The sequence below is a fragment of the Jaculus jaculus genome, chromosome 14 (assembly GCF_020740685.1).
Source record: "Jaculus jaculus isolate mJacJac1 chromosome 14, mJacJac1.mat.Y.cur, whole genome shotgun sequence".
Classification (NCBI taxonomy): Eukaryota; Metazoa; Chordata; class Mammalia; order Rodentia; family Dipodidae; genus Jaculus; species Jaculus jaculus.
In genome coordinates, this window is record NC_059115.1 from 48120863 (window position 1) to 48145903 (window position 25041).

The 25041-nt window shown below is 46.7% G+C and overlaps 1 protein-coding gene across 1 annotated transcript; it reads right to left on the reverse strand.

Annotated features, from left to right (window-relative positions):
• Nucleotides 1–14794: 14794 nt before the first annotated feature.
• On the reverse strand, nucleotides 14795–19881 carry Gpr27 (G protein-coupled receptor 27). The gene is made up of 3 exons (XM_045133383.1): nucleotides 19858–19881; nucleotides 17691–17965; nucleotides 14795–17610 (listed from the first exon to the last, which is right to left on the reverse strand). Exons 1-3 carry the CDS (start codon nucleotides 19879–19881, stop codon nucleotides 16122–16124), a joined length of 1788 nt encoding a protein of 595 aa, XP_044989318.1. The 3' UTR covers nucleotides 14795–16121.
• Between the last annotated feature and the right edge of the window lie 5160 nt (nucleotides 19882–25041).

Here is a 25041-nt window from a genome sequence, read left to right on the forward strand (position 1 = left end):
TTGGCTAAATTTATTCTTTTTAAAGTTTTTGTTTATTTATTTGAGAGAGGGAGAAAGAGAGAGAGAGAGAGAAGAGAATAGGCATGCCAGGGCCTCCAGCTGCTACAAAGGAACTCCAGATGCATGTGACACCTTGCGCATCTGGCTTATGTGGGTCCTGGGGAATTGAACCTGGGTCCTTTGGCTTTGCAGGCAAGCACCTTAACCACTAAGCCCTAAATTTATTTTCATACAATGTTCAAGACATCCTTCTTTGCACGTGGTGAAAACTTCTTTTGCTCAGTCATCCATTTGCACTAAAGTTAAGGAAATATCTAGCCTGTTTTTATACCATTTTACTTTTATATATACCAATCTAATTTAAAGATTGGTCCTTATAGGGACAGACTAGATGTGTCCAGGCAAGAGAGTAGGGTTTCTAGCTTGCATGAAAGGCTGAGAGCTAGGCTGGTAAGTCACCAAAGAGCCTCAGTGTTCAGTATGTTTCTATTTGTTTTAATTATTATTGTTATCATTATTATTATTATTATTATTATTTAGAGTGTCATTCTATTCTATTTGGACATTATTATTTTAGCTGTTATCCAAATCAACACCTTTGCAGTCACTGTTTCAAAGCAACGTGACCATGTTTCCCGGAGGCTCTTTAGGATGGCTTTACCAAAGCAAGTCAAGTCTGTGCACCTTGACAACTGCAAGGCTGCTCCGCCTCCCAGGACGGTAGGTAGTTGCTGGGATTTCCTAGGTCTGTGAGATTGTAAAGATAAGCAAAATGGGGATTTCCATGAGATAAGCTAGGTCAAAAGTTAATTTTGATGACGTCCACTGATTCTAAGGTAAAAACAGATCTTGTGCCAGAATCTAATGCCCAAACTCAAGGATGCCTTTTGGCTTTGTGACCACCATTGACCCATGGATAGGATCATTTCAGGCTGTGTTTAACCTTTTATTAAATGCAACATTTCGGGTTGGAGAGATGGCTTGCCTGTGAAGCCTAAGGACCCTGGTTCAAGGCTGTCTTCCCCAGGACCCACATTAGCCAGATATACAAGGGGGTGTCTGGAGTTCGTATGCAGTGGCTAGAGGCCCTGGCATGTGGGTCTCATTCTCTCTCTCTCTCTCTCTGCCTCTTTCTGTCTGTCACTCTCAAATAAATAAATAAATAAAATTTTAAAGCAACATTTTGTTGTTGTTGTTGTTGTTTACTAAAGCAAAAGTTTGTGCCCAAGCTACTTCCTAACAACCCCTCCTGTCTAACTAATGACTATTTCCTGGCTGGCATCTTATTGTGGCCATGTTAGATCAGTCAGCCCAGCAGTAGAACATTTCTAATTTTCCTTTCCTTGTCACTGGCTCTAATATCAGAAATCTCATTCCATTCTTCTCTAGCTTCATTTCTCAAGAGATAGAAGTTGGAGATTATTTTAAAATTTTTAGATCAGGGCCTTTTTAGTATTCAGGGAGGGTAGAGCCCTATAAAACTAACTGGCAACCTTTTGTGACATTCCAGTCTTCAACATTGCCAAGTATTTCAGATAAACCCTTGGAATTTAATATTGTGTTCATTCTGCGATATCTCCCTTAACTCATTCTTTGTCCTGCCTTTTGCGTTAAGGGCAACTGTATTTCTTCCAGTATTAAAGAATTTAATTGATAAATGGTATGCAGCATGATATTTTGAAATATGTTATGCTTTGTATGTTGTAGTTACCTTATTGTAGCTGGGACAAAACATCTCTCCAAAAGCAGCCGATGGGAGGAAAGGCTTTATTTCAGCTTACAGTCTCAAGGGCAGCTTCACGATGGCAGAGGAAAGAATGTCAGGAGCAGAGGCTGGACAGCACTTCTTGCCATGATAGCGGGCAGAAAACAACAAGAAAATGAACTGGACTCTGACAAGAGGAAGTAGTATATTGCACCCCAAAGCCCAACCCCAGTAACTTGCCTCCTCTAACAAGGATCCCTTCTCTCCTCCCGAATTGCCACCAGCTGGGGACCTGGCTCTGAAAACACATGAGTTTATGTGGGACGTCTGACTCAACACTGTGGAAGAACTAACCTGAGCGAGCACGGGCACCAGCTCACAACCTTCTCTTTGCATCCACTCTTGGTGGTTTTGAGTACACACTACTAGCCATGGTTATCATGCCAACATTTTTTAATATACCCCAAGGATGACAGTCTTTAACAATGAGACCTTTAAGTGAATTTTATTACCTACTCATGCCCTTCACCCCAATAGCTCGAGATAGCTTCAGAGCACACTTTTCCCAAAGCTGAAGGTGCCATCAATATGTTGCTCTTGTTTGTGTTTGAGAGAGGGCCTCGCTCTGCCCCAGGCTGAGTTGCAACGCATGATGTTCCTGGTTTAGCCTCCATGGCAGGCTGTCATGTTATCCGTGAAGTACAGTTCCCAGTGTTTGCATCATGCACCATCTCGCCCTTAGACCTTCTAGATCTGTTTGTCTGGGGTGACGTCTCCGTGTTTGGTTATTTCTTTTTTGCTTGTTGATTTTGTTTCTTTTTGTTTCTTTTTTTGTTTTTCAAGGCAAGGTCTCACTCTAGCCCAGGCTGACCTGGAATTCACTATGGAGTCTCAGGGTGGCCTCGAACTCATAGCGATACTCCTACCTCTGCCTCCCAAGGGCTAGGATGAAAGGTGTGTGCCACCATGCCCGGTAGGGTGTTTGGATGTTTCTTAACGCTCACCAGTGAAGCCGAAGGCACACTTACACTTAAGAGCCACTGAGGATGAATGATGCCTTACGCTCTTGGGGACAGGCCACTGCTAACTGCAGTAGTATTTGATGAGATACCTTTGTTGTTGAATTGGCTGATGTTCTGCACTTGAAAGCTCCTGTGGTCTTCAGCATAAGTGACTTCACGTTCTCTCTGATTCCAGATAGGGACTCACAGAAATTCAGTGGCAATTTGGGTTACAGGTTACTCATTGGAAGAGTCAGTCCCGAGAATAAGGTGAGGTTAGCAAGTAGTTGATCCATGGCTCCCCTGCCGCTCATACCTCTCTGGAGCGCAGGACCTCCCATGTTTCTTAGGGGGCCTCAGGTGACTCTGTCAGAAATCCCCTGCAGTTGCCCACCCCCCCCACAACCTACGACTTCATTTGATCCCTGGGTTTGTAAGTCCCAAGGATGCTCTGGAGTGCACTGTCCCCACCCTCTGTGACGCAATAAGTCAGGCTAGTGAGCAACTCATCAATATGTGTACTAGTTAGCCAGGCGTGGTGGCACATGCTTTTAATCCCAGCACTCAGGAGGCAGAGATAGGAGGATCACCATGATTTCGAGGCTACACAGTGAATTCCAGGTCAGCCTGAGCTAGAGTGAGACCCTACCTCGAAGAAACAAACAAACAAAAATGTGTACTAGTCACCAAAGAGTGACAGCAAGACCATGAAAAGTCACCGTGTGGGTGCCATGATTCCTGGTGACAGAATGCCCAGGACAGGTTCCATGCATATTGAGTTTGCATCCCTAGCGCCTGCCTGGAGACTTCTTCAGGAGCCTGGGACACTCCTGCAGGCAGTTGTGCTGGTCACACAGAATGGTGGCCTGATCACTGGGGCCATGGCCGCTGAATGCTTCCAGGTGCACTGTCGCCTTGGTCCAGGCGTTCTTCACCTCAACCCTATGACTTTTGTGGACCATGCTGTTCTGTGTGGTGGGAAACCCTCCTGGGCACTGCGGAAGGTTGATTAGTGACTAGATCCCAGTGGCAGGCCATGGTTCTGTCAACCAGTGTTATCTCTAGACATTGCCGCACGTCCTCCACAGGCCGCAGCTGAGAATGAGCTGTCTCCCTTTGAGAAGCACTGGTTTAGGCGAGAGCTGTGTTGTGCCTGCTTCACTGCTCTGTGCATGTCGTACGTGTGGGTGATGAGCACACACCTGTTCACATGCATAGGAGTGTACATGTGGAGTGGTGTGTGCATGTGCGTGTGGACGCCAGAGGTTAATAGCAGTTGTTTTCCTCTATTGCTTCTCCGTCTTATTTTCTCACGGAACCCAGAAATCACTGGTTCAGCTAGATGAGCTAACCAGTGAGCCCTGTGGATTCCCAGCACTGGGATCACAGGCACGGGCTGCTATGTGCATCATTTCCACAAGGGCGCTGGGGATCCAAACTCCTGGCCTCATGCTTGGGCAGCTGCACAGCAAAGGACATGGACAGAATCACCTCAGCTGCAGAGGAATGATTTCAACTGCTTACAACTGCACTTCTAAGCAAACATCCACGTTCCAGTGTTTCAATTCACATTTTTTTCATTATCTTGATTAAAACATGAGTAATTTGTGTGTGGGGGGAAGATTTTTGTTGTTGTTGTTGCTGCAGAAACTCAAAAGCTCTGCAAGCCAAATTGGAGAAAATTGCATTTTATTAAGTTAGGTTTGAATAACTGTTGAGAAGTTTTCCAAACTGCATTGCTCTGTTGACAGAATTAAGGTTGGCATGAGTGTTTTTGGCTTGTTCTTAAGAACACACACAAATCAGTCAACAAAACTTTTATCATGGAAAGGTTTTAAACATAAAAGTTTTAGGACTGGTATAAGGGAAAACCATATATCTGTCATTCACTGTCTTCTCAAAACCCGCCACCTTGTTCCATCTTTAGTGTGTCATTCCTCACCCCCTTCTTATTATGCTGAAACAAATCAACAAGGTCCCTTCTTGACTGGATCCTCTTGCTGCCATCTGTGTTATTCCATTCTCCATGGCAGGAATAAGATAGCTAGGACTAGGTGCTTTATAAACAAAACAGGCTTGTTTATCTCATGTTTCAGAGGCTGTTTTGCATGATGGCCTGAGGGAAGAGATCACATAGTGAGACAGGAGGAAGCTGGAGAGAGTGGGAGGAGCCAGAAAGAGAAAAGAGTCACATTCACTCTCCCATAACATCTGTCTCCATATAACTAACCAGAGTCTTGTGACAACTTTTGTTCCCTGCACATGTCCCAATTACTTTCCAATAGACCCTGGCACTTAAAGGATCCAGTACATCTTCCCTCCTTGCCAGCCAACCTCCCAACACATGGATGACCACAGACCACACCCAAAGAGCAGACCCCTTCCATGTGGGAAAGACAGTGGCATTCTTGTGTTATCAACAATAGCAGTGAGGTCCCCTTGCTGATAATCCCGTGATCCTACACATTTCCTTATGTTTTTTAAATTCTTTAAAAAAAAATTATTTATTTATTTGAGAGAACGAGAGAGAAAGAGGCAGATAGAGGAAGAGAATGGGTGCACCAGGGCCTCCAACCACTGCAAATGCAACTTCAGATGCATGCGCTGCCTTGTGCATCTGGCTTACGTGGGTCCTGGGAAATTGAACCTAGGTCCTTGGGCTTTGCAGGCAAATGCCGTAACTGCATCTCTCCAGCCCTTGTTTTTATTTTTGTCTTGCGTATAGTATGTATGTGGATGTATTTACGTGGGTGCGGGTGTGCATGCCCATGTGAGTGAGGAGGCCAGAGATCATCACGAATCTCACTTGTCAGCTCTCCACATCACTTGTTTTTTTGTATTTTGGCATGTGTATGTGTAGACTGTGTCTGGTGTGGTGTTTGATGTGGTGTGTGTAGTGTATGTGTGTGTGTGTGCACAGATGTGCACTCCTAGGTGCACATGTGCGGTGGCCACAGGAGAACTTCAGGTTGCCCTCTTTCCACTTGTCTGCCTGTTTCCTTAGACAGATTCTCACTAAACCCAGACATGCTGTTTTCACTTTTTGTTCTGTTTCATTTTATTCAGTCAGAAAGCCTCAGTGATTGCCCATCATATACCGCAGCAGGACTGGGTGACTGACATGCACGGCCAAGCCCCGCCTTTTACATGCGTGTTGGAGAATCACATACATGGGTGTTGGGGAATCAAACACCGGAGCCCTCATGCTTGTGTAGCAAGAGCTCTTCACCATGGAGCCATCTCTTTAGCTTTCTCCATTACTTTCTGAGACAGAGTCTCACATCAGTTAAGCCATCCTGGGCTACATGCGATCTCAAAAAATAGTTATTTATTTATTCATTCAGTTATTTGAGAGAGGAAGAAAGAGAGAAAGAGAGAGAGGGAGAGAAAGAATGGGCACTCCAGTGGCCTCTAGCCACTACAAATGATCTCCGGACACATACACTATCTTGTGCATCTGTTGTATATGGGTTATGGGGAATCAAACCTCAGTCCTCAGGTTTCACAAGCAGGTAACTTAACTACCTTAACCACTAAACCATCTCTCCAGCCCTCAAAAATTTTTTGAAAAATATTTTATTTATGTATTTATTTGTTGGAGTGTGTGTGAGTGAGAGAGAGAGAGAGAGAAAGAGAGAATGGGCACATCAGGGCCTTCAGCCACTGCAAACTAACTGCAGATGTCTGTGCTGCCTTGTGCATCTGGCTTATGTAGGTACTGGGGAATACCTCAGTCCTTAGGCTTCGTAGGTAAGTGCCTTAACCATTAAACCATCTCTCCAGCTCCCTCAGAAATATTAAAAATAAATAAATAGAACTCATTTGTAATTTTTAGTGGATTCCCTGTAGAGCATGGACTCAACCTCATTCCCAGAATTGGGTTGTATGTTGGGACTGGTGACAAGAGAGACAAGCCCATGGGGTGTGCCCAGATTTGTTCCCTAGTGATGGAGATGTCTTGGTGCCAGCCATGCCACCACAAAATGGCACAGAAGGCCATGTAGAAACAAAAGGGTATGAAGGTCCCTGCTGGGACTGGCTAACTCAGGTGTGGGGCCAAAGTGGAGGGAGGGAATATGGCTTGGGTCACAAAGGAGTTTTCCTCCTCCTTACAGTCCTGTTATTGAACTACCGTAAGAAGCTGCTAGCCACATGGAAGGAGAATGTTCAAACTAGAGGGTTAAACTTAGGCTAGAGAGACAGCTTAGCAGTTAAGGCGCTTGCCTGTGATGCCTGAGAATGCCTGTTTGAATCTCCACGTCCCACATAGCCAGATGCAAAAGTGATGCAGGCGTGCAATGTTCCACATGCGCACAAGGGGCACATGCGTCTGGAGTTCATTCACAGTGGCTGAAAGGCCCTGGCACGCCCATTCTCTCTTTCTTTCTGCCTCTTTCTCCATCTCTCTCTCTCTCTCTCTCTCTCTTTCTCTCTCTCTCTCTCAAAAAATAAAATAGAGGGTTAAACTTAATGTATTTTTATCTTATAACAGTCCTGACATAAGACCGTCATAAAGAGCTGCTTAACCAAATGGAGGGAGGGCCATTCCTACGCATTTTGGTCACGAGCACATGGACAATGCAGACAGGAGGGTGGGCATGAGTAAATGTTGTGTCTGGCAGCCAGGGTCCACACCCAGGCACTTGTCGCCAACCCATGGATTAAGGAATCTTGGGAAAATCACTGAGTCCCCAAACAGCTGCAGATTTTTTTCATGATGCTTAAATGAATTTTAATCGTCAAGAAGTGCTAGAGGAAAACAAAGAGCAAGAAGTACAATTAAATAACAAACTTGCAGTGAACAACAGTAGCCAAAGTGCAATGCCTTTGACAGAGACTAATGGTTTTGTATAATTGTGTTCCTTTCAGTAGAGACAGGTTATTAAATATACACCTAAAGGTATTTAATTCTAATATCTTTACAAACCTTATAAAGTAACTGAACTCTTTTTTAAAAAAAAATTCCTTTGTCAGACCACATGTCACCATACTCATAAAGGATTAGAACAATTATGCAAATGGAGTTCTAGAAATAACTCTGAGTATCCCACAATTCCTCAAGATAGAGATGCAAATGGAACGGTTGGGACTGTGGCCTTAAAGAATTATGCATGGCAGTTATACTCTGCATATCACTTTTCTAAATTAAACCCAGAATGGGTCCTTTCTGCCCAGCGCATGGCCACACAGATAGGTCAATATTAAGGAACTCTAGGGGGGGGGGGGAATGAAAAAGAAAAGCACATATGTTAAATGAGGGACATAAAACTCATTTCCTTGATTTCAATGATTTCTTTAGAATTCTGAGAAAAAAAAGGGGGAGCTGGAAAGATGACTCAATGGGCAAGAGTGATTGCCACAGAAGTATAAAAGCCTGCTATGGCCTATTCATCCTGAGTTCAACTGCCTGGCACCTGGGTTGGGCGGGGGGAGCTGGGCAAGACCACAGACATCTGTGACCCCAGATCTGTGGGAAGCAGGGGCCAGAGAATTTCTGGGGTTTGCAAACCACATCTCTGCAAACAGAGAGAGACTCCATCCCAAGGGAACACACAGTTGAATGACGGAGGAAGACAGCCTAACATGGTCTTCAGACATCTGCATACACCACCCACATGTGGGAGAAAAAAGAAACACAGTAGTAGGTTAGCGTTGAAAGGTAATAGTTGCCAAAGCTGTTTGAAATGACAGCATGGCTCTGTCAACACGACAGTGAAATCACCTACTGTCCCTTCAGATTTCAAAGCAAGTGGCCACAGTGCTCGCTTCCCAGATGCCGTGTCCTTGCAGAAAGCTAAGGTTTCCCTCCTACAGAGCTGTACAGAGGGGCACCCTCCAGGCAATACAGATGTGCCAGGGAAACATGCAAATATACAGCTTTCCCACAGTTTGCATGTCCTTCACCTGTTGTCGGGTGGCCATTTAAAACTCAATTTGTAAATGACTAAATCATTGCTCCTAGCAGCCAAGCAGGAATAACTCTAATTTACCTGTCTCCTTCATCTTACTGAGAAGTAAGATTATTGCGTTTATGCCTTGATAGTGCAATGTAAGTGTTTTGGGCCTCCGTTCTCAGTAGTTGAATTTGATGTGGTTTTAAGATTTTCAGTTTTCATATATAAATTTCAAGCTGCTAATCATCCAGGGTTAGTTAGGTGCTTTCTAATCCTTTTCCCCATACCTCCTTCTTGTTTAAAACAAAAGCAGAAAAGTACCTTCTCTGGGCGGAGAGATGTCTTAGTGGTTAAGGCGCTTGCCTGAAAAGCCTATGGACACATGTTCAATCTCTCTCCAGGTCCCACATTAGCCAGATGCACAAAGGTGAGGCAAGCACAAGGTTGCACATGCCCACCAGGTGGTGAAAGCATCTGGAGTTTAAATAAAGTGGCTGAGGCCCTGGCACACCAATTTTCTCTCCTCTCCCTCTCAAATAAAATAAAGAGAAAAGGAGGAAAAAAAAAAAAAACCCTTCTCTGTAAGGTACACCTGCTCTCCCCTCATGCGTTGGAAGGGGCACTGTGGTCCTTTGAGGATTACTTCTGTGGCTTCAGTTCAATTCTGACTGGTCACCAACAGTGTCTTGGCTGGCACTCCTCATGGCAAGATGATGTATGACAAACTTTTCTCAAAACTACCCAATTCCTGCTGGGCTAGAGTGAGACCCTACCTCTAAAAACAAAACAAACAAACAAAAAATTCCTTACTGGCCCCAGCACATTTGGATAGAATTGGGACAGGAATTTTGAAGAGAGAATTCTGTGGTTTGTACTTCACTCAGAGAAGAGAACTTTTACGATGGATTGCAGGGTGTAGATAGCGTGGAAGGAGTCAGCAGGACCTGGATGAGCACAGGAGGAGGGGAAGATTGAGCCATGGCAACATCACTTCCAGTGTTCAGGTTTTCCCTTCTCTCCTCAATTGGCTAATGAGAGATAGCCTGCCCAGGGTCTCCTCAGACACGGCTCTCTGTGTTGTCCCCAGCTCTCTTTCTGGATCCTTCCTGGTGTCTGTCTGATCCTGTCTTGCCACGTTTCCCTAATCATCTGGCCATTAGCCAAGAGAACTACACCTCACCTCTGTGCCCTATACCACCCAGCACAGAGATTGCTTGGTGCTGGCTTTCAGTGTCTGCTCATTGGTTGGATTCTCTCCTTATAGATCTATCTTATGGATCTATCTTAACTAGGTCCATGATGGTATTCATTACATTTCTCCACGCTATGACTGAATACCTGACAGAAGCCACTTGAGGGAAGAAGGATTTATTTTGGCTCATTTCTCAGGAGATGGACCCATCATGAAGGGGAAGGCACAGTGGCTAGAGTGGGTGCGTGGGTGATGGCAGGAGACTGCCCCAGTCGCTTCTCGCAGGGTGCTGACCAGGAAGCAGGGGCAGGACAGGAAATGGGATAGGCTATAATACTCATGGCCTGCTCCCCAGGCCCTATATCCCAAATCTTCCAAAACTTTCCAAAACAGCACCACCAGCTGGGTACCAAATGCTTAGACACATGAGCCTGTGGGAAATACTTCCCATTCAAGCCATAATATTTTAAAAATTAAGCATACACTGGTCAAAAAACTATTACCCAATACAACTAAACAGAACTGGGGTAGTAATAAATAATGAAGAATTTATTCCATTGTTTTCTGGAGCTAGAATAATTAACAGCATGCAGAATAATTGGGAAACTAGAAAAGACGAGTTTGTTGTCTAGTTGGTTTTTTTTAAACAACTTGTGAACACAGTTCCATGATACCAAGCATACTTATCCAAGGGGTGAAAGGTATAAACCAGTTTTAAGTATTTTTGTAGTTACTTAGTCTTCCTAAATATTTGTGTACCTGTGTGTGCCTGTTTTATGCATATGAGCACATGTGTCTATGTGGGTGCATGTGCATGAGAGAGACCGTGCGTGTGTGTATATGTGTACAGGCTGGAGCACAACCTTGAGGGGCATCCCTCACTGGCCTGGATGGAGCTCACCAATTAGATGAAACTAGCTGGCTAGCAAACTGCAAGGATCTGTCTGGGTCAGCCTTTCCAGTGTTGGGATTACAGGCGCATGCCACCCTGCCCTGTATTTTAGGTGGGTACTAGAGATAAAATTCATGCTTGCAAGGCAAGTGAGCTGTCATTCTAGCCCTGTTGTCTTCCTAAATATTAATGGCAGATGTAATGGGAGTGTTTGTCTCACAGCTGAGTGCAGAGGTCTGCGGCTGCTCCTCTGGTGAGCGATTAAGGCAGACTCCGTGGTTCTTGGCCTTTCTTTCTGTTCTGCTGTCTGGATTGCATGTGCAGTTCCTCCCCATGGATTCAAGACAGTTGGTCTGCTGTGGCTATAAGCATCGCACCACCATCCAAGAACTTCACAAAGGGAATAAACAAGGAGGGGGAGAGGGCTAATTACGAGTTGAGTTGGAACCCCCCCCCCCCAAAAAAAAATCTTGTCTGAGGTGGAGAAGCAGCAGAGCAAAACTCTTGGGCTCAGCTCAAACTTGTTTTTACTAGTTTACTTGTGAAGCCACCGAGAAGCAGCCAAGGTATGTGATAGATACGTGATGTGAGGGGTGAAGATGGTCTTCCACTGTCTCCTCAGCCTCTCTCAGAACAGGCTGTACAGATCAGTGCTCTTGGCAGTCCACAGGAGTAAAATTATTTTGAGTCAGCTACCTTTTATAGCCCAGCCACCTCGGTGCAAAGACGGCTTAAATTGCTGTTAAGGCGATGACTGCTGCTATTTGACCCCTCAGGGGCACTCAGACCTCATAGCTGCAAAGGATATCCCTCTTTCAGGGTGAGAACTGAAGTAATGTATCCACCTCCATGTGGAGGACAGGTGGACCGCCCCTGATGTGCACGTATTCTTTAGGTCTCAAGTTTAATAACAGTTCACAGGGGTGGGGGCAGCCAGGGCTTTGGATATGAGAGCATCACATACAAAGGCACATGGGTGTGACACTGCCAGGAACCTGGCATGGCCCAAGTACAGGGCAGGAAGAGAGGGGCAGAGGAGAGACTGAGGAAGGAGCAGGAGACATCAGGGGCTCCAGACACTGAAGCACAACATAGCAGCCTTCCTGGAGGGAACAGCGCACAGGGAGCACGGGGGAGTCATGGCTGGCCAACAAGGGCTTCCCAACATCCTGGGCTGGTGGCCAGGCATACCCCAGGGTACAGTTGGATACTGAGGCTTATTATGCCATGCCATCCCAGAGGTTGGCTGTTTTGCCCATTATTCTCATGGAAACATAGCAGGAAGGAGTTCCCAGGCGGGGGGCGGGGGGGTGAGAAGGAAATACCAAGAGGATACAAAGGAAGAGGTGACCAGGAGGAATGAAGCCATGAGTGGATTATATAGGCAGCTAAGAGGTTTCCACCAAGTAGTTCACCTGCAAAATTAAACCCTAACCCTAGACTAGAGCCTGGGACCCTGGGACCTCTCGCAAGGTAGAGAATTGGAGAGGTTGGAGAACTGACAGACAGACCAAAGACTGGGCAAAAACAACTTTCATTTCTTTAAAAAGACCCAGACGGTTGGCTATATGGCTCAGCTATTAAGAGCACTTCCTGTATAGGCATGAGGGCCTGAGGAAGTCCAAGAAATGATTTGGGTTCAATCCCCAGGATAGATATAAACAGCTGGGCATGGCCTCACATCTGTAACCGTAGTCTGTAGGAGAGCAGAGACCAGGGATTCACAAAAGCATGGCAAGCTCTAGGATCAGTAAGAGATTCTGGCTCAAGTAAGAACAGACAAGGGTGATGGAGGGGAACACCTAATATTCCCTCTGGACACCACAGCCGAGTACATCCCGTCACAGGTAAGCACATGAAGTGCTGCACAGGCACACACATGTGCATAACCCCTACACACCTACCATATCTCTCTCTCTCTCTCTCTCTCCCACACACATGTGTATACACCCCCCACACACATACCATATGTCCCTCCCCCCACACACGAGAAAAAGCCTAAGAAAAGGGGCAAAATAAAGGCAAAGAACCTGAAAAGAAATGGAAAAGAAAGGTAAATCAATTTGACAAAAAAAGTAACAAGCCTGGTAAAGGCTGCATATGGAACCCAATTAATATCATTATTGCTACTGATCTGTTAGATGCTTCCCCATTTTGCTAGGAATATTTGCTTTTATAAAAAGTGACCAACAGGTTTCAACTTAAACAGATCTACTCATTCTGCAAAGCTCTTTGATATAAGGCATCCAAAGACCCCCAAATGAACATTTTGAATCCAAAATTCCATGCCAGGAATGCAGCTGAAGATTTCTAGACCAATCTAATTTGTTCTTGTTGTTGTTGTTGCTTCCCTTACAAGACAACTCACTCATCTCACTCTGGGGAGGGGTGAGCTAAGATAACGTTCCAAGTGAGCCAGGAAACGTGTCAGTCCAAGTCTCCCTAGAGTACATTGTACTGCTCTGCTAGCGTGAGTGGAGGACAGAGGCAGGACTAAGCATTCCTTGATGATTTACGAATGGAATTCACAAGCCCATGTTCAGAGATTCAGTGACCCTCAAGAGCCATTAAATTTAGAGGGCATCTCCCCTTTTCACTGTTTTCTCCAAGGCAGTGGGCTCCCTGCCTCTCTTTTTCATATAGTTGGCTGCTATTTCTTACTTCTCTTACCTGAATTCTCACTGGAAATCATGGCTTCTCCCTTCTAATCAGGACCTTTCTTATTGAACATAACAAAAACCTCAGATAACCAGGTTGGTATACAACATATGGAAAGTAAGTCGTCTCCAACCTTCTGAGGAAAGTGGGTGATGCCTCCTCCAGGATCCTGCCTTTGTGCATCCCATTAGGAATCACCAGACTGTTCAAACACTAAAGTGCATTCCTCAGAAAGTACCCCAGGAACTTAGACCTCCTAGCACCAGCAGGTTAGGTTGTGCCTGCTGCAGTCCAGATGCTACCTAAGGCAGGATGGTCTCAGGAATCTTCTGTGGTGGGTGGGTTTCTGAGTTCTGACTAATACCTGGCATTGGTGACATCAAGCCTTTGAACTTGGATTACATGCATGGGTAGAGGGTTACATGAGTATTCATTCCCCTCAGTGGCTCTCTCTTTGGGTTGGCTGAGATTTATGACTGGGCCTTGGAAAGTGGAGTTCCACCTGAATTTAAATCCTAGGAAGAAAAATAGACCGTCTTCCAGTCTGACTAATGCTCACAAACAAAATAATGGTGTCTTTTTATTAGATGGCCACAGTGCCACATTGCTCATCTCACTTGGATCAAATATCTAACTGGTCACGTTATACTCAAATTTCTTTATATTTGCTGTACCTATCTAAAATACTTCATTAGGCTGGGCATGGCGGCACATACCTTTAATCCCAGGATTTGGGAGGCAGAGGTAGGAGGATTACTGTGAATTCAAGGCTACCCTGAGACTACATAAGTGAATTCCAAGTCAGCCTGGGCTAAAACAAGACCTTACATCAAAAAGCTGAACTATTTCATCAGGAGGATCCCTTGGCTCAGGTTCGTGTGTGTTTTATCATCAGTGTACTTCCTTCCCACCTGTGGCTCTTGGGGTCTCTCACATACTAAACAATGCTCTCCCAAAGAGCTACACCCCTCCATAATTTTTTCAAAACTTTAAAATGATACATATGCTTAATCGTTTTTTCCTTAAAAGAGGTTTTCCCATTTTTATCTTACATCTCAAAGTTAAAAGGCCTCCAAATGGGGTTTGGAGATATGGCTTAGCAGTTAAGCGCTTGCCTGTAAAGCCTTGATTCTCCAGGACCCATGTAAGCCAGATGCACAAGCAGGCACATGCATCTGGAATTCATTTGCAGTGGCTGGAGGCCCTGGCACGCCCATTCTCTCTCTCTCTCTCTCTCTCTCTCTCTCTCTCTCTCTCTCTCTCTGCCTCTTTCTCTATCTGTCGCTCTCAAATAAATAAAGAAAAAAAAATGTTTTAAAGGCTTCCAAGTGTCTTGAAAATGCTGGTATTCAAACCACACAGCCTCACATGCAGCAAGAGGAGAGCAGATTCTAAGTGACATACTTAGAACACAGTAAGACAAGCGTGCCTCACACAGCAGCAGGCAGCCACTCCAGAATGAAAATACTGGTATATTTGTGTAATGCAAAGAGAAATACAGATAGAAATCCTCAAAACGCAAGGTACATTAATAAAAATGTAGCATTTTAAGCAAAAAATATTGTACAGTACTTGCAATGTAATCCTTCAATTTCAAGTGACAATGTCTAACAAGGGCATATAATTTAAAATCATGGTTCTTATTAATAAATTTAAAACAACCATCAGTAGAACAGCACAGCCTAACCTAACCAACACTGTAGGAAATGTTTTGTCTCCTAGGAGAGGTATTGTTGTATTCCATTCCTTGATACCACGGACGACAGAACAATCTTCAAAGTGGAAATTAGTTTCATAAGACAGAAGAAAACTGGGCTTCTCGGAGCAAAAGTCATTTTCAAAAAAGTATTTTAACTTCTTACTGGCAGAAAAAGACCTACACAACTGTGTCGTAGTTGCTACTTTCCAGAACCCTCCCATCTGTGGACCACAACCATACATACAAACATGCAACACGGTAGTTTCTGCACACCGTTACTATCCAAAACCACTTGCTATCCTCTTAAAAGTTACAGGTTTACAGACATGTTTCCATTCAAGATTGATATACAGAACAGCTGCTGCTGATGTGGAGTGTTTTTTTTTTTTTTTTTCTAGTCGTATAAACAAGGAACCAGCGATCTTGTAACTGTTTCAGAAGTGACTGCCTCCCTATCAACTCCCATTTCTGCTCTTCAAGTTCAGTATCAACGCTGGAAAAAGTTCCGCACACTTGCGAAGAAACCCGCACAGCACAACTGGCCCTTGGGCCTGCAAATTCATACGGAGACTTGGGGCGACTCCTCCCGCCCCCCCCACACTCCACCTTCGCAGCCTCCAACAGAAGACCCTCGGGAAATCCTAACACGCAGGTGCCCCTGGTCTTCTCTACCCCACCGCAACTCAAATATAATGCCACTTGAGGTTGTCAAAAATAGCTTCTGTAGAAAACTGGCCATGGTCTTTAGGAAACTTTGCATGAATAAAATTAGTGTAGCCTTAATTAAAAAAAAAAAAATCACACATGGAAGAAGTCAGGACCAGTACAAAAAGACTGCAGGGCCTACGGCCGGGAAGAAAGTACTTAGAAGGATAAACTGAAACACTGAACCCCCCCTCCTCCCGCCCCCGCTCCCGCCCCCAAAACAGGCGTCTGTACAATCCAAGTGTGTGTCCACTTCAAGAGTCTTTTGAAGGCAGCGTAGAAAACTCAGAAACCGGACAGAAAGGGAAGAAGCGGTCAATGTCCATGCCAAAGGGTTGAGGCTGGGTCGGGGGGCAGCTCGGATGGCAGGCAGCCTCACAAACCAATGCCTTTCAGGTCACAGGGGAGGCTGGCCTGCGTGGTCTGGGGGCTCTGGCAGCAGGGGAACTGGGCCCTGAAGCAGTCCCTCAGCTCCCGGTTGAAAAGGAAGCACACGACAGGGTTGATGCCTGCCTGCGCGAAGGTCAGCCACACAGAGGCCGTCAGGTAGGCCTGGGGGACAGCGCCGGGCCTCACCAAGACGCGCAGGTAGCTGGCCACGACGTAGGGCCCCCAGAGCAGCAGGAAGAGCAGCGTGACCGCGTAGAACATCTTGCACAGCCTCTTCTCCGTCTTGAACTCCTCGAGCACTAGGAGCCGGCGAGCCCCGCGGCCCGGCCCCGCCGGTCGGATACCCACGAGCGCTGGAGGCGTCGGACCGCGGCCGAAGCCCGCCGTCCAGTTGGCGGCCGCCTGGCCGGTGGCCCCGGGCCCGTGGAAGGTCCAGTCGTGGCTGACGGCGGGCACGAGGCGAGCGGGCCTCATCTTGCGGCGGTCGTGGATGAAGAAGAGCAGGCGGAGGTAGACGAGGTGCGTGGCGCCCACCACCACGGCCAGCAGCAGCAGGAAGCCCAGCGCGCCGGGAGCGCCGTCGGGCCTCTGCTCCAGGGCGCACGGGGCATCGTCGTCGTCACCGCCTCCGCCTCCTCCGCCGTCCAGCACGGGCGGGAAGGCCGCGGCCAGGGCCAGTGCCCAGGCTGCGCACACCAGCATGGCGGCGCACGGCCACCCGGCCAGGCGCTCGGCGTAGAAACGGTGGTGCGCGATGGCCAGGTAGCGGGTGACGCCCACGCCGAGCAGCAGGAAGGCGGCGTGGAAGCAAAAGAGCGCGGCCAGGAAGGCGAGCAGCTTGCAGCCGAGCGCGCCCGGCGGGGTCCCCGCGGTGGCCGCCGCGCGCCGCGCCGCCAGCATGACGGCCGGGAGGCAGGCGAGCGCGCGCAGCCCGTCGGCCAGGCACAGGTCGAGCAGCAGGTAGTACGGGGCGCGGTGCAGGCTGCGCTCCCGCACGATGAGCAGAGCGAACAGCACGTTGCCCGCCAGGCTCACGCAAAGGAGCAGGCTGAGCGTGGCGAGCTTGAGGCCCAGCGCGGCAGTCTCGCCGCCAGCACCGCCGCCTCCCGCACCGCCGCCGCCGCCCGCATCGCCGCCGCCGCCCGCGGCCGGCTCGCTCGCGTTCGCCATCGCCGCGCCCCGCTCTCCTCCGGCCGTGCGCCGCGCCGCGCCGCGCTCTGCCCGGGGGCCTCTCCGGCCTCGCCGCTCGCGTAGGCCGCCCCGGGCCCGCGCTGTTTCCTCCTCCTCCTCCTCCTCCTCCTTCTCCTCCACCGTCTCACGCGAGCTCCCAGGCTGGCAGCGCTCAGCCCGCGCCCGGCCTCCTCCTCCTCTTCTCCCCGAACCTCCGGCGCGCAGCCACCGCCGCCGCCATCTCAGCAATGGTGCGCGCGGGAGGCGACGGCCACTCCCTGCGCCCTGGGCGCCGCGGGCTTCACTGCGGACAGGGCCGCGCCGCCGCCCGCAGCCTCCCGCATGCTCCTCTTCCTCCTCCTCCTTCTCCTCCTCCTCCGCTGCCGCCGCCGCCGCCGCCGCGCCTCTTGGCTCTGCCCCCAGCCGGGCCCGCCGCCGCCGCCGCCGAGCCCCCTCCCCTCTGCCGGAGCGCGCAGCGTGGCCGCCGCCGCCAGTCCCGCCGAGGCATCCCGCGCCGCCCGGGCCCGGCTGGGCTGGGGGCGCCGCAGACACAGCTTACGGGGCCGGGAGGGAGAGGCAGGGCCCAGGACGCAAGGTGGTGACAAGTCGTATTTGGCCCCCAAGGTAATGGGGGGGGGGGTCCGGCGGCGTCGCCCTCGCTGGGGTCACGATGGCCGTGAGCAGGGGGTGGTGGTGGGGGGGTGTTTGCCTGGGATGGCAGTGACAGGGCGGCCTAGGGGAGTGGGGGAGTGAGGGAGGGTGGTTGAGAGATGTCTGGGATGAGCTTGATGTTTGAAAGCTGGTCGTGAGGATCGGTCAGGGATCCACTGAGGTAATCACAAAACCGCGGGTAGCCAGGTGAGCCCTGATGTGCAGGGGCCCTCCCAGGTGACAACTGCAAAGTTGTTTCTCTTCCAAACCGCGCTTAAAATCTGAGGAAGCCGGGGGCTTGGAAGGCAAGGGAGTTAAACAGCCTGCAAGCGGCACAGCTGGGACCCCGATTTCACGTGGTCTGATTTCCAGGGCGGGACTCCTGCAGCGTGACAGCTAACTCCTCAGCAGGGACCCCGAGACATATCAGGGGAAAGAAATCCAGCATTTTCTCCTACGAGAACCCTGTACCTCCCAGGATATCTCTTCTGAAAGGGCCTTCCTCTGTGGTAATCCTCAAACACACCACCTTCACCCCGCAGGCTTTGAACCTGCTGGGCCCTCTGGACCAGCCCTACAACAGGCTTAGATCTTTTCTGAGCAACCTCTCATGCTCCCTGTCACTGAACTCTGTTCCTTCGCTTCCTAGAGCTTACATTTTTTTTTTTTTTTATTTCTTAAAAACCGGATCTGTCCTTCTAAGTAAGAACCTTCTTTTCCTCCCTCCCTCCCTTCCTTCCCTCCCTCCCTCCCTTCCCTCCCTCCCTCCCTCCCTCCTTCCCTCTCCCCCTTCTTGCTTTCCTCCCTCCTTCCTTCCTTCCCCTCCCTGGCTTTTTCCTTCCTTTTTTTAAAAAAAAAAATATTTTGTTCATTTATTTCAGAGGGAGGCAGATAGGGAAAGAGAACGATTGCATGCCAGGGCTTCCAGCCACTTCAAAGGAACTCCAGGCACGTGCACCATCTTCTGCAACTGGCTTATGGGGTACTGGGGAATTGAACCTGGATGCTTAGGCTTTTCAGGCAAGTGCCTTAAGTACTAAGCCATTCCTCCAGCCCCTCTTTTATTTTGATAGGACTGTTTTCCCATTGTTTAGTAATGGTATGAGTGCCAGAATTAAGGATCGTACTGTTTCATGGGTACACTCCTTTTAAACATTTTCTATCCCCCAATTATTTCTTGTGTGCTTACTACATGCATCATGGTCACCTTAATGGGTGTTTCTGGGAAAATGTAGAATCATGGATTTCCACACTGAGGGGAGTCTGAACCTCACCTGGAGGTGATAAGAAGCTCTTGAAAGTGGATGAGGAGAGCCCCACTTTCGGAAGTGTTGGAGGAGAGGCATGTGAGGAGTGTCTCATGGCTTTAGAAAGGCCATTCTGGCAGCAGCCCAGTGTGGTGGCACGCAACTGTAACCCCAGCACTTGGGAGGCAGAGGCTGGAGACTGAGTGGCACATGTGGAGTGCTAAATTAGTTCATAGTCAAAGAGAAATGATGGGACAGAGCTTGGAAGTCCAGTCCCAAGCTTCAGACTTTGTGTGTGGAAATCAGTGTAGACTCTAGAATGGACAGGGATGTGGCACCAGCATTGGCCACTGGTCCGCCCCCCATGCTTGGAGGAGTGAAGGCCTTTGAAGACAGCTTGGACACTTTTGCCAGAGCCTAAGAGCACCTGTCTCTGAACCTCTCAAGTGGCAGGGTCAAGTGGCTGACCAAGCAGTTCTGCAACATATGTGTTGACAGAAAAGTGCATTTTGGAGTGTGTGTTGGTGAGAATTTCTCTTTTGATCATGGTAACACAAAGGAACACATGAGTTTGTATTCCTCATGAAACAAGTTTCAACAGTGGTTGCAGGAGTTGGTTATTGGCCCACAGGTTGGTCTGTCCACGTTGTTACCCTTCCCTTCATAATAACCCCCATCACTGCGTTGTGTTCCATGCAGAAAGAAGAAGGAACGAGAAGTTTTCCTGACTTTTAAGTTGCCCTCCCTTTGAAGAGCTTTCTAGTCCTATATTATAGCAAGACAGGTGATTGGCTACCAATCTCAGCAAGGGAGGGTGGGAAATGGTTCTTTTTCTTTGTTTAAAGCCAGCCACATGCCCCGGGAAGGAGATCCTTCCATGGTGTGGTGGGGAGGAAAGGCCGTCCCGTAGCCCATGCAGTTACCACCTGTCAGTGAGTACTTTATGGTGAGATGGACGATTAACAGCAGCTTCTGTTTAGTGAGCACCCGTGCTCAGCACATATGTGGTACATGCATTTACAGCCTCCATTTTGCAGATGAAGCAGGAAGGGCTCATTTGCTCAGGCTTTTGGCACCAGTAAGGACTGGGATGACAGACAGAAGGACTGACTTTGGAGCTCATCTTATAAAGACGACAAGAAGTTAGCAGTGGAAGCACAGGTTATCTAGAGTGACAGGTCTTCCTCAGACAGAGAAGGGGCCTTTGGATCGCTTGATCCAACACAGGCTTTGCAGAATTGTTTGTGGGTGGCTGGGTGTGACGTAGAGTCCCTGTTTTCCCACTTCTGGATCCGAGCTTTCCCCACTTGGTTGAAAGCTTTGCTTTTATTCATTCTTTGACAAATTTCATACATGCATATAATATATTTTGATCCTATTCACTCCCACAACCCCTTTTATCACCTTCACATTCCTGTGGAGTCCCTTCTTCTCAATCAATCCCCCTTGTATTTTTCATGTCTTTTTTTTTTTTTTTTTAGTTTGTGACCCACTGAGTTGCATTTAGGGTTGTTTGCTTAAACATGGGGAACTTGCTAATGGCTTCACATCTGAAAAAAATATCTTCCTTTCCCCCAGAAACCATTACCTCCCAATAATTCTTAAGGGAAGGATGGAACCTCATGAGCCCCTTTTCCATCCATGAGGGAATGTCTATGGGACTCAATCTTCTGTAGCTCTTATGTAGGGAATTAGAGCTACTGTGAGTTCATGAGTGCAAAGACCATGTCATGACCAGAAGACAGCCTTTCACAGCACTCTTCCCCATCCTGCAGCTCTTATGATCTGTTCAACCTTTTCCTTATCAGTGTTCCCCGAATCTTGGAGGGGATGAGATCAATGTCTCATTTATGGCTGAGCACTTGAAAGTTACTTATTCTCAGCACTTTGATGAGGTATAAGTCCCTGTAGTAACTGCCACACATTGCAAAAAGAGACCTGACCAAGGCTGAGAGCAGCACAAATCTATGAGCATAGACATAAATATTCAGAAGGCAATTTAACAATGTGGCCATTTAGGAAAACAGTGGCAGTAAGCAATATTGATAGTATTGTGGTTATGAATACATAGTTTTCAACAAGTCACTTAACGTCTTGGAATCTGGAAATAAGATAGGCCATTGATATTTGAGGGGCCTGAAGTCTGTGTTTTAGTTAATATATAGGAAAATGGAAATCAAATGTTTCTATAAACCAAAATGAGGGGAGAGATCTTCAGAAAACACACAGAAGATGAAACAGTAGTTCCTTATACTTTAAATTGCTTTGTGTATTCTATTGCTACCCATTTGCCAGTCTGCTTCTCTTTGGGATATGAACTTTGGTTTAATCATTTGCCTAGAATCAGATAACAGAAGTAGCAGTGGGACATGTATAAATCATGATTCTCTCACAGCATTTATACATCTATATTTTTCATTCTCAACATTTGTTCAGTAGATTAATGATTAGGAGAAAACATTTCATTGCATAAGATTAACTTACTTTTTTTTTCTGCTTCAGGCAAGGCTCTTAAATACTTTCTTTGGCACCAAGCTGAGGGTCTCGTGTCAGTGGTCAATTAGCTCTAATATTTTTTTTCCTATAAAACTTGGCATTTTGCTCACAATCACATATTTTTTAATTGGCACATAGAAAAATTTGGACAACCCACACACCCAGGTGGGTTATGCCACCTCTTTGGAGCACATATAGATGGTATTACTGGTAGTGGCACCCTGACTGTTGGGATGGATAGTTGGCATACTTTGGCAGATGCCAACAAGATCATGACCATAACCTGGGCCACTGTCTCTTGCCCAATCTTAGGCTTCTGTCTGGAAATATGCTACTAGGTGTATGTAACACTGAGTTATAAAAGGGTCTAACCTTTTTGAACCTGAAGGAATGGGCATGGACTTGGTACTTGCAACTGAAGATGACTTCTAGAGTGGTAAACTAAGTTTTATGGGTTATTCTGATAAGAGTTTGAAAATGCTAAATGAAGAGAATTGTGTTTGGAGGTGTTGCTTATGAACTTTCAAAGGGGAAGGGAAGACCATAGATAACTTTGTTGGAACTGGGCTACTTTTATAAAGACTGGCTTCATTCTTCTGTCCATGTCTAGAGAGTTTAATCAAGGTTGAATTTGAAAGTAATGAACTGCTGTGCTTGGCAAATGATAAGGAAATGAGAGATTTAAGAAAAGTTGAAAAATTTCAAGCAAGTTGAACGCATTGGCACAGAGACAGATTTTAGGTAACTGAAGCTGCTATTGTTAAGGATGGTCAACTCCTTACACTGGAAAGGTTGTGATTCCACTCAGGAAAGATTGAATGAATAGGAATGTAAACTCGACTTTAAGATAACCTGCTCTTCAGGATCAGGAATTATTTCCTCAAAGTGGCTGTGCCACTACACACCTGCTATTGGTTTGAGAAGCATGAAAAGTGCATGGAAGTGGGTCATGAAGTACACATGGGTCCAGGAGCTGCTGCTGAGATGTGTCAACTGAGTCAGGGCATAAAGTTTCTGACTAGAGAGGTTGATGAGGCCATTGTAGGATGGACTGTGGTTTGCAATGGAGACCTAAAAATCACTTAGTTATACCAGGGCTGTATAGAGGCTACCGTGGAGCACTGTTGGCTCAGGATGCAAGCTTTCCCTGGCTACTCAGTCCAGCTTGAAGGGCAGAATTGGAAAATCCAGAGTCTGTTGTCCCTGGTTATGGATATCGGACTTGAACTTACTGGGTTTACTTTGGTCCAGTCTCTCCTTGTTATGCCTTATAGCAGTGGAACTGTTTACTCTGTGCCATTATATGTTGAAAATATTTGACATATTTTGATTTTACAGGACTCAAAGTTAAGAGACACTCTTGAATCTCAGATGACACTTGGGATTTTGAAACCGTCTTACAGTTGGTAAAACTGTAGGGACCTTTGAAGTTGGACTAACACAATTTACAATGTAACATGTTAATGAATCTATTGGTGGTCAGGGCAAGAATGTGGTAGTTTGAATGTGTATCTGTATACACTAAGGTGTTTTATTAAAGCTTGTTTCTAGCCACCTGGCTGGAGGAGGTGTCACTGTGAGCGTATACTGGGCTCCAGCCCTAAGGTGTGTTGGAGCAGATCTGAATTCCTGCCAGAAGGTATGTAGTGAGGTCTTAGCTCTGCTTGGGCTGCTGCTTTTTGTTGCTGGTTTTATGCTTGTTGCTTTTGGTGTTGGTTAGCTGGTGATGGTTTCTCTGTGCTCGGATATATGGAGGCAGCTTCTTCCATCATGGATGGAACTTCCCCTTGACCTGTAATCTTGAAATAAACCCCTTCCTCCCATAAACTGTGTCTGTTTGGAAGTTCATCCCAGCAACATAGAGCTGACTACAGCACTAACACTCTTGGGCAAGTTCTGTGTCTACTCAATACCTCTGAATCTCAAAGGCCAGTTGTGAGGAAGAATCAGTTAAGTGAGATCTGCTTACAGCCAGCAGAGCACAAGATTTGTATGCAGTAATATAATAAGTAACAACTAGGTTTGTATTTGACCTGACCTAACTAATTCCCTTGGCCAACTATGGCTTGATAGATTTGCATATTTTGTGCCCCAAGTCAACTTTACAAGTCCCCTGTAACCTGGTAGCATCTCAATATTCCCATGGCAATCATAGATGTAAGTGTATAGTTTAACTTCCTCCTAGGAACCATTTTTGCCTTGCTGGTGAGGAAATAGGCCCCTTGGGTTTCATAATGGCTTCCTGCTGTAATTCAGGGTGCACAAATTTTACAGTATATGGGTCATTCAAGCTTATATATTTGTGCATTGAAATATCAAATGGTATTTGGTCAGTTCTTGTCAGATGATTCTTTTCTTTCTTGGACTTAGGGTTTGATAGTCTGGGCTGGCAAGGCACGTGACAGATATGGCCACAGCCTCCCCGCCTTCTGCAGTATGCCTAGAAAACCATGTGCAGGTCCCTGTGTCTCCATGTCATCTTCTGTCTTCCTCCTTCATCTCCAGGGACTCCTGGTCTTCTCTTGAAGAGGATGGAGACCTTGTTCTTTCATGTTCTTTGGACAATAGGATTATCCTGAGCATCTGGTCCTAGAATTTTGCTGTTTGGGAAAAACAAAAGCCAGAAAGTGACCTTGTAATAATTTTTTCAGGCAAGAAAGCTTAGAGCCTGCTATCTGCTGGAATGTTAGGGGGAAAGGACAAATACAGAAGGAGAAATGATTACTTTGTAGGTCAATGAACTATTCTTGCTGCTGAAGTTTGTTGAGTGAACAATGGAATGTATACACATGTATGGCATATTGGCAAACTTTGTGCAGGCAATCTGCTTTTGTGAAACTCTGACACACTGAAAATCTTTAGTAGAAAACATAGGAGTAAATCATCATGATTTTAAATCTGGTTCCTTAGGCATGACATGTTAGAATTTATTATGATTTTTAAATTTTGTGCCTCAATGAAAACCACCAGTAAAATAATAAAAAGGAGGAAAGGAAAATGTAAGAAGTATCCTACAGAATGACAGAAGACATTTTTAATCATACACTTGTGACTTTGAATGCAGAGTACATATGGATTCTTATAACTCAATAATAAAAAGATAGCCCAGTGTTTTAAAGGGGCAAAAGGTTTGAAAAGGCATTTGTTTTTGGCAAATAAGCACTAGGAGAAGGTGTGACATCATTAGTCAGTAGGAACATGCAAATCAAAGCCATCTGAAACAGCAGTTCATAGCAAGAGGGAGGCTGTTATTAAAAAGACCATATCAAGTATTGGCAATGATATGGAGAAAGTGGAGTTCTCACACAGTACTGATGGGAATGTAAAATGACGAAAGTGCT

What these genes read in the sequence shown, in the direction of transcription:
- Gpr27 (XM_045133383.1), bottom strand. Translation starts at nt 19,881, where the DNA reads ATGGGGGTTATTATGAAGGGAAGG. An exon ending in GGGTTATTATGAAGGGAAGG is followed by an intron (nt 17,966 to 19,857) that starts GTAACAACGTGG and finishes TCGTGACCCCAG; the next exon opens with CGAGGGCGACGCCGCCGGAC. An exon ending in GCGCGGCGGCGGCGGCGGCG is followed by an intron (nt 17,611 to 17,690) that starts GCAGCGGAGGAG and finishes CCCTGTCCGCAG; the next exon opens with TGAAGCCCGCGGCGCCCAGG.